This window comes from Notechis scutatus, chromosome 9, assembly GCF_049901735.1.
Source record: "Notechis scutatus isolate UNSWTSFEM ecotype Mainland chromosome 9, rNotScu1.2, whole genome shotgun sequence".
Taxonomy (NCBI): domain Eukaryota; kingdom Metazoa; phylum Chordata; class Lepidosauria; order Squamata; family Elapidae; genus Notechis; species Notechis scutatus.
In genome coordinates, this window is record NC_142017.1 from 11,463,743 (window position 1) to 11,480,505 (window position 16,763).

General features: G+C 40.2%; 1 protein-coding gene and 1 long non-coding RNA gene across 2 annotated transcripts in view; one reads left to right on the plus strand and one right to left on the minus strand.

Moving 5' to 3' along the window:
* The window catches only part of LOC148129833 (uncharacterized), a 304,663-nt gene that overhangs the window by 234,262 nt on the left and 53,638 nt on the right, over positions 1–16,763 (minus strand). The window lies entirely within an intron of this gene.
* The window catches only part of CMTM4 (CKLF like MARVEL transmembrane domain containing 4), a 30,016-nt gene continuing 17,824 nt past the window's right edge, over positions 4,572–16,763 (plus strand). Inside the window, exon 1 of the mRNA XM_026672038.2 lies at positions 4,572–4,968. Coding sequence (XP_026527823.1) covers positions 4,783–4,968 — 186 coding nt within the window. The 5' untranslated portion in view covers positions 4,572–4,782. The remainder of the gene's footprint in view (positions 4,969–16,763) is intronic.

Below are 16,763 nucleotides of genomic sequence, written 5' to 3' on the forward strand. Positions count from 1 at the left end.
TATTAGGAACTATTTTTTTTTTTTGTTATTTCATTGAGCTGCCAGTCACGTGGGTTTGGGTGGCTGTATAAATTAATAAAACCACAACAAATCTGACCTTTATTTGTTGAATTGAGTATGTCTCTCTCTACTGTAGCTTGTTCTGTGTATTTGGAGAAGTTTGATACAATAGTGGACCAATATTTTCAGGCCACTGAGCAATATTTGGAATAGCTCTACATGTTCAATTGGTTGAAGTCCACGCATCTTAAAAGTTGCCGAGTTTGAGAAATGCTGTCACATTAAGATTGTGCTACCATATTTATTTTATTTATTTATTTGGTTTGTCAATTGCTTACAAGATAATAGGTACAAGTAAAAACATAGTTATGAATACATATCCTCCCTCATCCTCATCTTGTAAGACTGTTATTGGCAGAACTGCTTTATGCTACTTTGGGGCACCACTTATTAAGGTGGCTGTTATTTAATACGAAAGCAAAAGGTAACAAAACCCTCAGGCATCTAGTTTCTAAGACAGAAGATACAAAATCTAACTCGGAAATTGATACTGAATGTTTCGTCTGCTAAAATGCACTCTCAGTAAGAGGAGTTCAATTGCAAATTGAATCAAAGGACTTTTTTTCTTTTTAAAAATAACCATTACCCCGGAAAAAGAAACGAATCTAGTTTCTCAGGGAAAAAAGTCTCACGTGAGCTGCTTCCTGGAAAGGGCCCAACCAGTTGGCTTTCAAAACACACCAAGATAAGAGGTGAAAACAACCTCAAATAACCAGTTTCACCTTGACTTTCTGTGTATGTTTACTGTATTCAGAACTGATCACACTAGGCTGAGTGAACTGATTGTGTTCTAGCTTTATCTTTCTTTTAGCTTCTAAAAGTCATTTGTAGTTTCTCTTTGTGGTGAATTTACCAGGAAGACAGGAATGCTCAGAAAGATCTTTATACGATCCCTCCCATCTTGTGAATACAATCCTATTTCTCATAAATTTTGGCCCCAGCATGCAGAATGAGTAGGTCCATTCATTTTCATTAATGCAAAACAAAACACCCCTCCCCCAAAAAAGTCTTGGCTTGTAATCTAGTTTCAGAAATGCAAGAACTTAGTTTGAATTTTTTGGGAGGCTCATTTTTAACTTATTTTGTTACCCTCTTTTCCCTTTTATGGCAGTTTGCATTTTAATCTTTGACAATGAAATCTAATATAAAAATATAGGAACCCTTTTTTGCAATAATTTTATTAAGGATTATATTAAACAAGTAAATATTATTAAAAATAGAATAACTACATCAAGGAATATGGCTATGTATGTATGTATATAAAAAAATAGAACTGCAGACACCCCCCAAATAAAAATTATACATCTTTTTAATTAACCAATGTAAGGGTTGAGGCCTTTTTCAATATTATTTCAGATGCTTTGTCCTTTTTTTTTCTTTGAAAGCACTTTAAGTGGTTAACATAATTAAAAGCAGAATTATGGCCATTAAAAGTGAGTAGTGAAATTTCTTCTGCAATTTAATACAAATGGCCTTAATGAACGTTGAAGGACCCAGTGCAGACCCAGAGCAAAGGAAGTTCTTTAAATTGTGCCTTTTTTTACAATCCCTGTGAAGTGATTGCTTTTACCTCAGCCTCCCATCACTTGCTTGCTTTCATCTCATTTCAACATCCAGCTGCAAGAGTATTTTTGTAGATTGTGGCAACATTATTATGAATGGATTTTGAAACCCATGTTTCAAAGTACCTTGACTTAATACTCTGCTCTAATAAATTTAATTTATTCCTTTTGTTTTCAAAGTCGATATTGCTTCCCTCCCTCGAAATTGCAAAGATGTAAATAGGCTCTTGATTTGAACTGAGGGAATTGGAAAGTTTGGCTTGCCAAAAATATCTTGCTTTAAAGGAAAAACAAAGTTATTTTACTAGCTGCCCATAGCTCTTATATTCTTGTCTAAACTTTTGCGGGAAGAAAAAAAAAAGGGAAATATATCCAAGACCAGAACAGTGAATGTGACATTGATCATAATGATTGACAAGAAGAATAAGTGGGGGGGAGTTCCAACCTTGGCAACTTTAAGAGTTGTGGACTTCAATTCCCAGAATTTCCCAGCATGACTGGCTGAGGAATACTGGGAGTTAAAGTCCACAAGACCCCTCTAATAGGTTGCTGAGAGGCAGGGCCTTGAGACACAATTTATTATTACTACTAGTTTGCAACAATTTGAAGTCTTAGTTGCCAGTTTTTTTTAAGCTGGTGTAGGCCATCAAAGGCATCAAGTTCTTCTCAAAAACCTAGGATATCGTATTGGAGTAGTGTGTGTGTGTGTGTGTGTATACACACACACACACATATACATACATATATATGCAAATCCAAGCAATATGGCCTTTTACAATTGACAGATGGAAACGATGTCAATTCCCTGTTTTTCTAAGTGCCACCCAAAATGTATTCCTCCCAGTGTGCCCATAATCGCTGGCACAATTTATGCCATAATATTTCAACTTCTATACCCAGATCTTGATTTTTTTTAATCTCCTCTAGTTCTTTGTCTTGTGCTCTACTATCCCCTGACATTGCTACACCAATTAATCATACTTCCTTCTTTTCAACCACAATTGTATCTGGGATTGTTATGAGCCAAGCCTTTTTTAGTTTGCATTTGGAAATCCCACAATATTTTAACTTGTTCATATTAGGCCATAATGGCATAATTTTGAAACACAGTGTACTTTTTGTCTGTGGTTGTTCTTCCAGTAACCCTACAGGGTTAGGGTTTTTCCATTTTCTTTCCCTATTAAAGTGGCTGATAGATACAAGAAGTTCTCAACTTACAATTATTTATTTAGTGAACATTCAAAGTTACAAAAACACTAAGTTACAGCAGCCTCATCATCACATGATCAAAATGTCAAACAGCATGTATTTATGAGAGTTGCAAGCTGGTTGCCATTTGCAACCTCCTCTGCCAAGTCAATGGGAGAAGGTGGATTCACTTAACCAAATTATTCATTTCACTTCAGTGATTTACTTAATCGTGGCAAAAAGGGTAGCCACAAATTGGGCACGACTCATTTAACTGCCTTGCTCAACAGTGGAATTTGTGCTCTCAGCTGCAGTCGTAAGAAGAGGACTATCTTAGTCAGGCTCTTCCACTAAGATCTGTCTGGCATGGGTGATCCTTCTGGGAAAATATAGGCAGTCTTTGACTTACAACAGTTGTTTAGTGACCATTCAAAGTTACAAAGACACTGAAAAATGGGACTTAAGTTAGTTTTTCATAGTTACAACCTTTCCAGCATCCCCATAGTCACGCGATTTACACAGGGGTGGGATTCAACCGGTGTTACTACCGGTTTGGTGATTACATTTTGCTGTGTGCATGTGTAAAAAAAAAAAATCAGCTTTGCCACCTGGACAGCTAAAAAGCGCTGTGTGCATGCGCACAGTGTTTGAAAAGCCTCTTTTTCTTCCCGAAGACCAGACAAGGAATAATAGATGGAAACTGATCAAGGAGAAATTGAAGCTGGAAATAAGGAGAAACTTTCTGACAAAGGAGAACAATCGGCCCATGGAACAGCTTTTGCCTTCGGAAGCTGTGGAAAGGTCCATCACTGGAGGCTTTTAAGAAGAGACTGGACTGCCATTTGTCAGTCAAAAATGGTGTAGTAGGGCCTCCTGCTTTGTGGGGAGGTTGGACTAGATGACCTACAAGGTCCCTTCCAACTCCGGTTAACCTGTAATCTATCTCACATCTGCTGTTAAGATGCTAAGAAGGATCTTAAAATAAATCTAAACATAATGGACTCCTAAGCAGGTTTTCAAGAAGAGACTGGACTGCCATTTGTCAGAAATGGTGTAGTAGTAGGGCCTCCTGCTTTGTGGGGAGGTTGGACTAGATGACCTCTACAAGGTCCCTTCCAACTCCGGTTAACCTGTAATCTATCTCACATCTGCTGTTAAGATGCTAAGAAGGATCTTAAAATAAATCTAAACATTAATGGACTCCTAAGCAGGTTTTCAAGAAGAGACTGGACTGCCACCTGTCAGAAATGGTGTAGCAGGGGGTCTTCAAACTTGACAGCTTTAAGACTTGTGGACTTCAACTCCCAGAATTCCTCCTCCCAGTCATGTTAGCTCAGGAATTCTGGGAGTTGAAGTCCACAAGTCATCAACTTGCCAAGTTTGAAGACCCTTGGACTAGATGACCTACAAGGTCCCTTCCAACTCCCGTTAACCTGTATCTGTATAACCGGGTCGCGCGCCCCTTCCCCTCCGGACCCACCCACCCACCCTCACCACCACCGCTCTACCTGCTGAACGGCGGCGCTCCCCCGCTCCGGCAGAGCCCGCCAGCCGGCCGGGAGAGTCCGGCCATGGTGGGGAAGCCCCCTCGGCGGTGCAGGGCCCGCCTCGTTCCTGCCCTCCTTTTTCCCTCCCGGCCTATCACTTTCCCTCCCGCCCTCGCCGCCGCCGCCGCCGCCGAGCGGGAGGAGCAGCGGGCGAGGCCGAGGCGGCGCCGGGGGGGCGCGCGCGCGAGGCCGCCGAGGCGGGGACGCGGCCGCTGGGCAGGCCGACGACGGGGGGGGCGGGACCAGGACGGGGCCGGAGCTGAGGCCGGGGCGGTCCGCTGCACTTCGCGGACCGACATGCCGCCGCCGCTGCTGCTGCTGCTGCTGCCGCCGCCGCCGCCGCTTGCTGCGCCTTCCCCGCCGCCCTTCTCTTCTTTTCCTTCTTCCTCCTCCTCCTCGGCGTGAAGTGAGCCTCCCGGGCCGCCATGAGGAGCCCCGAGGACCTGGAGGGCTTCGACGGCGAGGCGTCCAGCACCTCCATGATCTCCGGCGCCGGCAGCCCCTACCAGCCCACCACCGAGCCCGTCAGCCAGCGCCAGGGGCTGCGCGGCCTCCGCTGCGACCGCGACTATCTGCGCGGCCCCGTCGGCCTCCTGAAGGTCGCTCAGGTGGTGGGTATAGATGCCCCCTTCCCTCCCCGACCCCCTGCCCTGCAAGAGAGATCCGCCTCCGGGGGTCCCAGACGCTTTTTTTGGGGGGGAGGAGGAGGAGGGGTCGTCTCCCCTCTTTGGTGGTCTCCCCACTCTTCTCCCCCCTCCCTCCCCAAGAACCCCTGAATGGCGACTTCCAGATGTTGCATCAACCTTTTTTGTGTGTGTGCTCCTTGCTCTGTTTACCTTATTTCCTAGGGAACATCTGGAGCCTACCAGCCCCTGGGGGGGGGGGAAGGGAAAGGGAGGGAAGCTTATGGTGTGTATGTGCCTGTATGTTTGTGTGTATGGAGGATGGGGAGGATGGGTACTGGGGTTCAAAGGATCTGCTTGAGGAAGGACCCCTGGTCTCCTTTCCGAGCCTTTGGGTGCCCCCCCTCCTTCTCCCAAGGTTGTGAAATGGCTTTGAAGGTTCCAGATGTTTGATTTTGCAACAGATGGAAAGGTGTCGGGACATCTCAGGACATCATCCTAAAGAGTTAAGCCCCTTCCTGATGACCAAAGGGTGGGGTGGCTGGGCACTTTCAGTTTTGGTGGCATGGGTGTTACCTTTCATTGTTTGGCAGAGATATATGATCTAACTATGGTTTCTCTCCAAAGGGGGAAGAAATTATGGAGATTGTCCTTCCCCTGTGTTTATACTCCTTCTACTTGTTAGTCCCTGGTGTATTTCTGAATTGTGCCTGATGGGGATTGTTGCCCAGTGCTATGGGGAGGTATCTCGTTGGATAAGGCTCTTCTAAATACTCCAAAAATCAACACGGGTAGAAAATATAATCTTGTGTATTTTCACCTAACAGGTTTTTTTTTTTTTGGTGTATTTGTGTACTATTTATGTTTTATTTGTCTTTGGGGGAGTGTATCAGTCTGCTGAGGATAAAGTATGATAATCTATAAAAACCTCTGTCGCAAATCTGTAGAATTACAAGGGTTCTTTTGTTGGTTGTGTCCAAAGCCTGTGGAATTGGGATTTGGGGAAATTCATATTCCATTTGGAGATCTTTGGAATGGGATGAAAAGGATTATGTACTATATAACGTATTACTTTTCTTTTTCTGCTTATTCCCTGCCCTCCTTTTTATGAGCAACTCCTTTAAGGCTATGGGAAGGGAATCTCTGCAAAATTTGTGAGGATACTGGCATTCCTTTTATTTGTCTTCTTGGTGTCTTCTGATTTTTTTTCCCCTCCAGGAAAAATAAAACTTTTCCTTTAATCCATTTTCCTTTAGTTGTTCCTCATTCCTGTAATTTCACCAGTATTTATTTTCAGTTTTGGTTCTGCTTGATTAAGGAGCAATTTGGCAACCGGGTGACATTCTATAAGGTTATTTATACTTAACCAGTTTTGCAAAGTCATTCTTTATAACTAGAGGGAAAAATGGGAGATAAGGCGTCCTCTTTTGTTCTCTTATCTCTTCCCTCAAAGTGTGTTCTAGAAAGTGTGTTTGCGATGTCTTTCACTCGATTTAGCTGATAGGTCTATTAATGCTTTTGTTTCTGTAGCATTGCAATACTGAAATATGTGGGACTTTTGGTCTCGGTGAATGCCTCATTTGGAATGAAAATATGTGAACTTGGAAATACATAGAAGATGTGGTTTCTACTGTATTAATGAAATAGGAACAATTTGTTATCATTTGTTTTTGTCTGTCTCATTGCTCAAGTGGCTCCAAATAGGATATAAAACTTATTGCGTTTCGAAGTTTTGTATCCCATTTGGTCTACAAAATTCCTGAAAACAGTTTTAGACACTTGATGAAAAACTTACACTAAAGTTGCTGTTGTATCACAGCAAAATGCAAAAGCAATGAAAGCAAGTCTAAAATTAAAAATAGTTCCAAAACTGTTGACTATTTGCCTAAAGCAGTGTTTCTCAATCTTGGCCATTTTAAGGCCCGTAGACTTCAACTCCCAGAATTCCCCAGTCAGCCATGAGAAACACTAGCCTAAAGGCTTAAAGAGAAAGGCAATTGAGCTTTTGGAGGGAATATCATTTGTGTATTGAAAAATCCTTGTTCTGTAGCCCAACACATCTGGCCTTGAAATTTAAGGAACAGTGGCTTCCAGCGATTTTATACTGGACATTTAGTTAATTCACTTTCAGTTTCTCTTCCCACAAACATTTGTGAAAGCAGAATGCAAAATAAGCTGGCAGTTTAAATGGTGGAGAGGGGGAGGTGTTGAACCTGGTTATCTTGCAAATAATATATAAAGGTAGCCCTTGACTTACAACAGTTTGTTTAGTGACTGTTAAGGCACTGAAAAAAGTGACTTATGACTGTTTTTCACATTTTTGACCATTGGAACATCTCCATGATCAAATTCAAAATTCAAATGCTTGGCAACAGGCATATATTTATGATCGTTGCAGGGTCCCGGAATCATGATAACTTTTTGTGATCTTCTGACAAGCAAAGTCAATGGGGAAGCCAGATTTCACTTAACAACCATGTTACTAACTTAATAACCATCGTGATTTACTTAACAACTGTGGCAAGAAAGGTAAAATGGGGAAATTTTTTGTCTTGCTTGGCAACAGAAATTTTGGGCTCAGTTGTAGCTATAACTCAAGGACTACATGAGAACAGCAACAGCAAAGTGATTTATTATAGATCAGTTTTGATAGCTTTAAGGTGTGGCCACAGAAATAGCTACCATCATAGACTATTAAACATGAAAAGTTTAATGTGATACTGCATGTTGAATGTATTGTAATGTTGACTTTTTTTCCCTACCTTGCCTGCTAGTTTGTTCATATCTTAATAGCTTTACTTTTTCGTTTGTATCTTAATAGCGTTGACATACACCCCCATCATACATCTATTTTGCATGGCCAAATTGGGAAAGGAAAACAGGTGTGGTTTACTGACCTTGGTCTGACTTTAGTTTGGGTTGTGTTTGTGGCTTAGGTGCCCTGTTCTTACCTCTGTGTTTGAACACTGCAGTACTGATGTCCTAAGTGTTTTTAATGGCATTTCAAGAACAGAAATACACATCTCAGGGACACAAAATTTTGCTTTACTATAATTGACCCATTATTTAGCATTGTGTGCATACACAGGACTTACATGTTCCTGCCTTCTTTTGAACTGGCAGCAGTCAATCATTGTTTGGGCTTCGGCTCGAATGAGAGTTTGCTGCCTTAAGACAAACTTTTTACCGTTAATCTGAATTAGATGCTTCCGGCAGCATTTTTTAATTAACAAGACTGCAAACTTGATGTCCCCATTTGCTCGTGTCGGGATGACCTAAATGTATAGTATGCATATTTTATGCATCTAACTAGAGGACTTTTAAGGATGCATTTCCCATGGGCAGCTTTATGAACTTGGAAAAAAATTCTGGGTGATCAATGGAACTTGTCCAGCCTGAGAAAGGCACCTAGTATGATTATACACGGGAAGTAAGTAAGTTTATGTAATTATTTCTTTCTATTTCTGTTCTAAGAATGCAACAAAATCTTGTCAGTGGAAAATAGCTCATACCACACCGGCTACTGGAACTAGATTTTTGTTGGGTTTTAAGAAGAAAGCATTCGTTAATTAATGTGTGTTGCGTGGCTTTCAAGTAAATATGTCAGCCTGATACATGTAGTTCTGTTTTTATTTGAATTCACTGATCACAAGATGATAAAAATCCACATTTCGGTGTTTGTTGGGCCCCTGATTTATTGGTTTGAATATTTTAAAAAATGCTAACTTTGCAGTCATTTCAAAACAATTTGAGGTTTATTATCTGATTGGAAGTGCTGTCATGTACAACTATACTCTGACATTTAAAATTGGTCTGGTCCTGGACTGTCCTTTGAGTTTTTAAAGGTTTTTCTCTGTGGTTTGTCCAAACTCAAATCCACTATAAAAAAAAAATCAAGCAAAATGCAAGATGAATATAATCCAAAATTAGTGTTTATGTATTACTGTACTTTAAAGTCACATTTATTGGGATGTTATTATAAGATCAAAAGGGAAGCACAATTATTTTCAGTAATTAGATTTCACGAGCAAATAATACATGAGCAATTGCTGTACTAATTGTCTTTTATGTCATTAGGATAAAGAGTTTGGAAACTATAAAATGCAGGCTCTGTGGCTGCTTTTTTTAAAATAACATTTTGGAGCTCCTAATGTTTTGCAATTAAATACAGTACAACAAATATATTTATTGTCTTGATGCTAAAGTTAGCTTATCTAAGCTAAACTGCACTTTTTGACTGAATTGGTTATAGCAGTGGTCCCCAACCTTTTTTGTACCAGGGACCAGTTTCACCCAGAAACACTTTTTCAAGGACTGGGTAGGGGCGTGAAGGTTCTAATAACAAAAACCTTAATCAATGCTGGGCGGCACAGTTTTGATGGTTTCATGGCTTCATTGTTGTCTCATTTACCCTTTCCAAAAAAACTCTCCAGTGAACTCTGTTTCTGGCTCATTTTGCGAGGGCTAGCTTGCATTGCTGATGCAGGATAAATACGCGCCAAAGAGTCAAGCGCGGAAGTTAGGCGAGGGCGGAAGTGGTTGTCTTTCAAAATAAGACACCCGGAAGCAAAAACATATTTTTATATATATTTTAATCATGATTATTCATTCTTTGCGGCCCGGTACAAAATGATCCACAGACCGGTACCGGTCCGGGGCCCGGTGGCTGGGAAACCCTGAGTTATAGGACTTCAAATTCTGTATAGTAAGCTTGGTATTGAATTTTTTCAGGGACAAAAAAAGCTTGTTACTTACAATAAGACACAGTAAGATATTAGAAATATACATAGATATTCTAGTTATAGATGATCACTGCAGAGTTTGGAGAAAGCATGTTTTCTACATAACTTTCTGTTCTCCAGATTCATTTGTAGTTTTCTGCATAATTGCAAATAGCAATTTTATCTCCCATTTGTTCAATCTGGTGTAACTTGGGCTCTTTTGGAAAATATTTACTTGAGGCCCCCACCCCTCCGTGACTGTATGGTGGTACAATATATAGATGGTGGTATTGCACTTCAGGGTGCTCGGTGACACATTATTGGCAGGCGATTTAAACACAGTGTGGGAAGCTTTGGCGCTTTAGGGAATGTGAAATGTTTTTTAAAAATTCAGACAGTGGAAAATTTGTTCTTTTGGGGCATAATTTGAAACACATTTATGTGGCTTTGTTTCAACGAAGGGTAGAAGGTAATTTTTTTTTTTGAATTGCTCTATTAAAAAAAAACCTTGAAGTATCCTGGTTCTGTCGGAATTACAGCCAGAGTAGTTCAGGAATTTTAGGCCCTTGGTATCATTCTCTTACTGTAAGTTCCTTAAAGCAAGTTGTATTCTAATGGATGATGGCGGTAGAAGCTGATTTTGAACAGATTATTTGATAGAAAAATACAAGGTAGTCCTGGATGTATTGCCCAATTGAGCCCAAAATTTCCATTACTAAACAAGATGGTTGTTAAATGAGTTTGGCCCCATTTTACAACCTTTCTTGCCATGAGTTCAAGTTAAGTTTCTAATACAGTTGTTAAGTGAATCTGGATTCCTCCTTTGCTTGTCAGAAAGTCACTAAAGGTGGTCACATGACCCCAGGACACTGCAACTGTCATAAATACATGCCAGTTGCCAAGCATCTAAATTTTGATCATGTGACCATGAGGATGTCGCAACAGTTGTTAAGTGTGAAAAAGTGTCATAAATCACTTTTTTCAGTGCTGTTGTAACTTCAAATAACTAACTGAATGGTTAAAAAATCAAAGACTTACCTGTATTGTTAGTATTGAACATGCTGAAGTGATTTGCCAGATAATTTTTCTTTCTTTGCTTAGTGTGTGTGTGTGTGTTTGTGTGTGTGAGAGAGAGAGAGAGAGAGAGACAGGCAGGCAGGCAGGCAGCAGACAGACAGACAAGGTCATTACTGCCTTTGTTGTCGAGGTATTCTTTTTGCCATTATAATTTTTCAGTCTTTTTAGCACAAATAGGTAGAATCATCTTCCTTGGTTTGATTTTGAAGAATGCATTCTATAAACTTAAAAAGTGCTAATTCTTTTTAATGAGAACTATGGAATGGCACATACTGTACTGCTGACTGTTGGGAGTCCAAGTTTCTTATCTACTGCATTCAGAAAATCCTTTATTGAAGCCTCTGTTGAAGAAATAGACAAGAAGTGTATTCTCTTAATGAGTATAACCTCTCTCTGCCTCTTTTTAATGGCATCCCTGTACTGTCTGCAATTTCTAATATGATTGATTTAGTATTAGAATAAGTGAAAGAGTTAACAAGAACAGCTGGATGTTTCCTCTGTAGGAATTGTGTTCTTATAATATGTTGCTTCTGCATGGTTTCCTCATAACTGGTACTTATCTAGTTTGGAAGAAGGGGAACTTGTGTCCACCAGATGTTTTCAACTCCAGCCCTTATAAGATTATGGAAATTGTAATCCAAAATATTTGGAGAGCCCAAAGTAGCCGACTCCCATTCTTAGAAATTAGACAACTATGCACAACAGTGTGTTCTAATGCTTTTACATCCCATCTGATTGTAAGAGTTCCTCTGGGCACATTTACTGTGTCTAGAAGATTGTATTGGAAATTTTAAGACCACTCTACTTCACACATTTTAGAAAACTGTTAGGGCAGGAACCACATTTTTAGAACAGTAATTGTCACATACAGTGCTTTAAAACTATGTAAAACTATTTTCCTTCCCAGATATTTGCAGAAATCTAAGGGTTATGAACAGGGGTGGGATGCTACCGGCTTGGCTTCGTTCTATAGAACCTGTAGCTGCAAGAGTAGCTGACACCGAACTGATTCGGTATTTGGCCCATCCGCCTGCCCGAACTCTAGGCTGCCCTTTATTCTTTGCTTTTCTCTCCTTAGCTGCTTTGCACGGCACAGCTGAGGTTGAAAAAGCAGGAAACAAGATGTTTTTCAAACGCTGCGCATCCAAGCGCAGCGCTTGTCAGCTGTTCAGGCTGGCTGTCAGCTGATGATTTCTTGCAAACGCTGCACACACGATTGTCCCCAGTTTGGAGAACCGGCAAATAACTCCACTGGCTGGCCCTGCCCCTCCCTACCCACTCACTCCTTACCTGGCATGCGAGCCATCCAACTTGCCTGGTTTGGTAAGTTGCTATTTTTCCTTTTTTCCCCCCCGCCCATCAGCTGTTCTGCTTTGCCAGGAGATTTAGATTAGCTAGAAAGCAGGAAATCCTTGGATTTCTTGCTTTCTAGCTAATCTAAAAGCAGAGCCGAACCTTCCTTAGGACTGAAGCTTTTCAGTGCAGACTCAGGTAGCTGATTGCAGATAGATAGATCTCTAAGTTAATCTGTGATTCTGTGAGCAACTCAATCTCCTGCCTGCTTTGCCTGCTTTGGGGTAAAAGTTGCTCTTTTTTTATAAAAAAATTCAATATTTACATACATGGTGTGTTGTGAATTAATTTTGTGAGTTTGCTTGCAAGCAAATTTTATGTGACAGATTCAGATAGCCGATTGCAGATAGATAGATCTCTAAGTGATTCTGTGAGCAATTCAATCTGCCTGCCTGCTTTGCCTGCTTTTGGGTAAAAGTTGCTATTTTTTTCATTAAAAAAAATCAATATTTACATAAATATTTATAATATTTACATACAAGCCATGCCCAGCTAGTTACATCACCACCAAGCCATGCCCAGTCAGCAAGCCATGCCCACCCAGTCACATGACCACCAAGACACACCCACAAATTAGGCCACACCCACAGAACTGGTTAAGAAATTTGAATCCCACCCCTGGTTATGCAGAAGCGTTTTGAAATAGGGGCAGTTGCAGATTTAGCTGGAGGGTCCTCAGAGAGACTTCATACAGATTTAAATGTCTGATCAAGCTCCTAAAACAAACAGATTTTGTCTGTTTTCTTTTTAGCAGGTTTTGATATTGCTGATTATTCTGTTTAATTTAAAGTTGGTTTTATTTTTGAGAATGTTTCTTTTATTCTATGATGTTTTGGACTGTTGGCTACTTAAAGCCTTCAGGAATAGACAACATGTATACCAATAAGGCTACAAAAAATCAGGAGACTTTGTGGGTAAGCCAGTTGGGTGACTTTGGGCTTCCCTTCCCTTTCACTTCCCTCCCCTCTCTTTCTTGTGTACTACAGCCTTTTGAAATATATATTTGTTACATATGTTTAATGATTGCTCATAGTTACATATTTTTCAGTATTGTTACATTTAATATATTTTGGCTTTCCTGTTTGGATTGTTTGACCTTTGAGAATAAGCTGCCTTCATGGGTTGAGCTAGTCGGTATACATTTTGTAAATTAAAAAAATATGAAAAGGTGGATTAGCATAGCACGGATACCTGAAATTCTTTAAGGGGTTGTAGAAGTATTAGTTGAAGCCATTGAATAACTGAGGCAAGAAATGGAAGAATATCTATGCTACGTTTCATTGTAATAGACAGTTTTGCCTTTATGGCCAACTCCACCCATCTTTGCATATGTTCTGTTTACACAGTGTTGTTCATGTTGTATTCAGTGTTGTATTTGTATAGTAATGTAAGATAGTCACCTTTGTTTCTCATTTGCTTTTTTAGTTCAATTCAACAGTTGGTCAGGATATAAGTTGATTGATGGGGTTTAAAAAAAGAATCACACTGGTGTTTAAAAAGTTGCTATGGCTGCCTGTTTGTCACTGAACTAGGAAGGGTGTTGATTTCAATTTTCAACATACCTAAAATGCTTAGAATTTAGTTATTTATTATCCATGGGAACTGAATTTGGTTCTAGACGCTCTCTGGTTATATTATTATTCAACCAAGCTTGACCTCCTAGAATTCTTTGTGGTTTGAAAGACACATTCCTTCTTTAGAATATCTACGGAGATTCTCAGTCATCCAGGTCATAGATGTCCCAAAAGTGCTTTTTTCAGGAGGCAACTGGACTTTCTGGTTTTTCTTTGAAGACATTTCGCTTTTCTCCCAAGAAGCTTCTTCAGCATCTTCAAAGAAAAACCAGAAAGTCCAGTTGCCTCCTGAAAAAGCACTTTTGGAACTTCTTTGGAATAGTTCTTGTGTTTGGATTGTACTGGTGTAAACTGTTTTTAACCAGACTTCATAATATGGAGGAGCCCTGTATTACGATGAGACAGCGGAAGGTTGCTTTAAAAAAACTTGTTTGATTGCTGTTTATTTTATAATAAACTCCTGAAATGATTGTCTATACTGTAATACAGGATCATCTTCCCAAGAGGTGAGATAAATAATTTTTCATATATAATAAAAAAGTGTACATTTTGATGATTACCAGTATGCAGAGAATGCTGTGTTGTGAAAGTTACAGAAAAGAAAAATAGCTAGAATTAGTAACAAGATAAACATAGGTCATGAAAAGAATTGTAAATATTTCTTTGCTGTGTCCTAAACTATTTATTTGGCAGGAAGAGAATGACAGTTATACCACTTTGTATGTTCCTAAGAGTTTATCTTCCACAGAGAGACGCCCATAGAAACTAAAGTTACTATTCTTTTCTCCACAATTTTTTTTACGGCCTTTGTTGCATCTCCTGTAAACTTCATTGTTAAAATTTATTTTACCTTTCTCAGAGTAGGTATATCTGAAGTTTTAAGTGTTCTTCCCTGAGGTGTGATCAACCTATAGCGATTAGATAGTGTCTTTGTATTTGAAGGCATACATTTTTTTCATATTTTTCTATTTTCTATTTTGGGGGATTGCTTATGAAATTCTTACATAATTTGTTCCTATGAAGCATCATATGGCAAAGAAAAAAGTTTACATACATGCACATCAGTAGTGGGTGAATCATAACAAGGTGTTCTTTTATTTTTATCCCCTGCTGATTTTCTGTCTCTTCCCTCATTCATCCACTGGCACTTCTGAAAAGATTTGTGGGGCCAGTGAAAGTAAATTATTACATTAAAAAGGTGTACTCAATAAACATTTGCTTCTGATTTGAACACCTTTTTCCCCGTTGAAATTCAGTGTTGCTGTATGTTTGCGAAGACACATTCTTTCTGTGAAGAACACGGCTTCACAATTAGATTGTCCAACTTTTTACAAATGAAGGTTTTTTTTTTCCAGTTTCGAATCAGAATAACAGAGTTATTCTAACCTTATACCCTGTTCTAACCCTATCCCATTTCAGACCAATGGTTTGTCCAAACTTTCAGTGTTGGAGCACCCACAATTTCTGGAGGCAAGTTGTTCTGCTGATTAATTGTTCGGACTGCCAGGAAATTTCTCCTTAGTTCTACGTTGCTTCTCTCCTTGATTTGCTTGCATCCATCGTGAAATTGAAAAGGTAGGGAGAGAGAAGACACAGAAAAGAATTCATAATGCTAGTATTTTTAAAGAGAAGATGGTAGCTTAAATGTGTGAAACACCTACACACCCACGTCATTTAATTTAGTACATCTTGGAGAAGAATGATGAGTATGAATCTTCCTCCTCCCTCAGCCCCATCCATTGTAAGCGTACACCGGGAGTCCTTGACTTATGACCATTTGTTCAGCAATGTTGGAAGTTATGACAGCACTAAAAAAAGCGACTTAGCGATTGATCCTCGTACTTAGGACCATTGCAGTGTCTGTGGTCACAGGATTGCGATCTGGGTACAACCGGCTTGCGTTTACAACAGTTGCATAGTCCAGGGGTGAAGTGGTCGCCATTTGCAACCTTCCCAGCAGGTGTTGTGGCCTGTCGGCTGCCGGCCCCTCCAGAAGCCAAATCAAAGGAACAGGAGGCATGGGAGTTAGGGTCAGCATTAGGGAGCTCCAAGGGGGGAAGAAGAAATGGAGCTGGCAGAGAGAGAGAGAGACACACACAGAGGCACAGCCTGGGCCATCCGTGAGAGTCAACATCCCCCAGGTTGGAAGTGGTGGATGAAGAAGAAGAGGAACAGCTGGGTCCAGTGCCTGATTTGCAGGTGCAGAGAAGTCAGAGGAGAGGAGAGCAGTGGAAATCTATGAGCCGGTCCTTGGGATGGAAGAGCCACCACTGCTAGCAAAGCCCCACCCTAGCTCTGGGGATAAAAGGCAGGGGGCGGAGATGAATACGGGTGGCAGACAACTATTCATCTTCCAGAAGGATGGACTTGTTAACCTGTGAGAGAAACTTTTGCACCGGGGCTGCCGGCATTCCTAATAAAGGAATCTTTTGGGTTCACGTCAGAGGGTTTGTAGTGTTTGGAGAGCTGGGTCAGAACAGCTGACTTCCAAAAAAGCAAAGTTAAAGGGGGGGAAGCCTGTTTAAGTTAACAAACCCTATAATTTTCTGAACGATCAGGGCAAAAAAAGTTTGTAAAATTAGGCCCAGTCACATGGTACCTTACTTAATGGCCGCATCGTTTAGCAATTGTTGTTCCGGTCTCCATTGTGATCATACGTTGAGGACTAATCTGTTGAAAGAATTGTGTTTTTGTTTTGTGGCTTTCTAACAATGGATTATTCCCATTAAGAGAAAACAAAAGAACGAAGAGATAAAAGATGAGGAGATAACTAAAATATGCTGATGTTATCTGGCTCTTCTGTGAAATTTCTGTAAATAAAGTACATGCTAAAAACTCTGGAAAAAGTCTTTCATATGCTATTTGGCAAGTTTCAATGCTCTTTTCTTCTCATTTCCAACTGAGGTTCTATATTTAACTTTTTTTTTTTTTAATGGGCCTAGTGCATAACTCTTTCTTCTTTTGCTGTCACTCTTGTCTTCTTGCAGCACAATCATTTTTCTAACCTATTTAATTGCCCTTAATTACTTTGTTCTTAGTTGATGCTGTGTAGTCAACA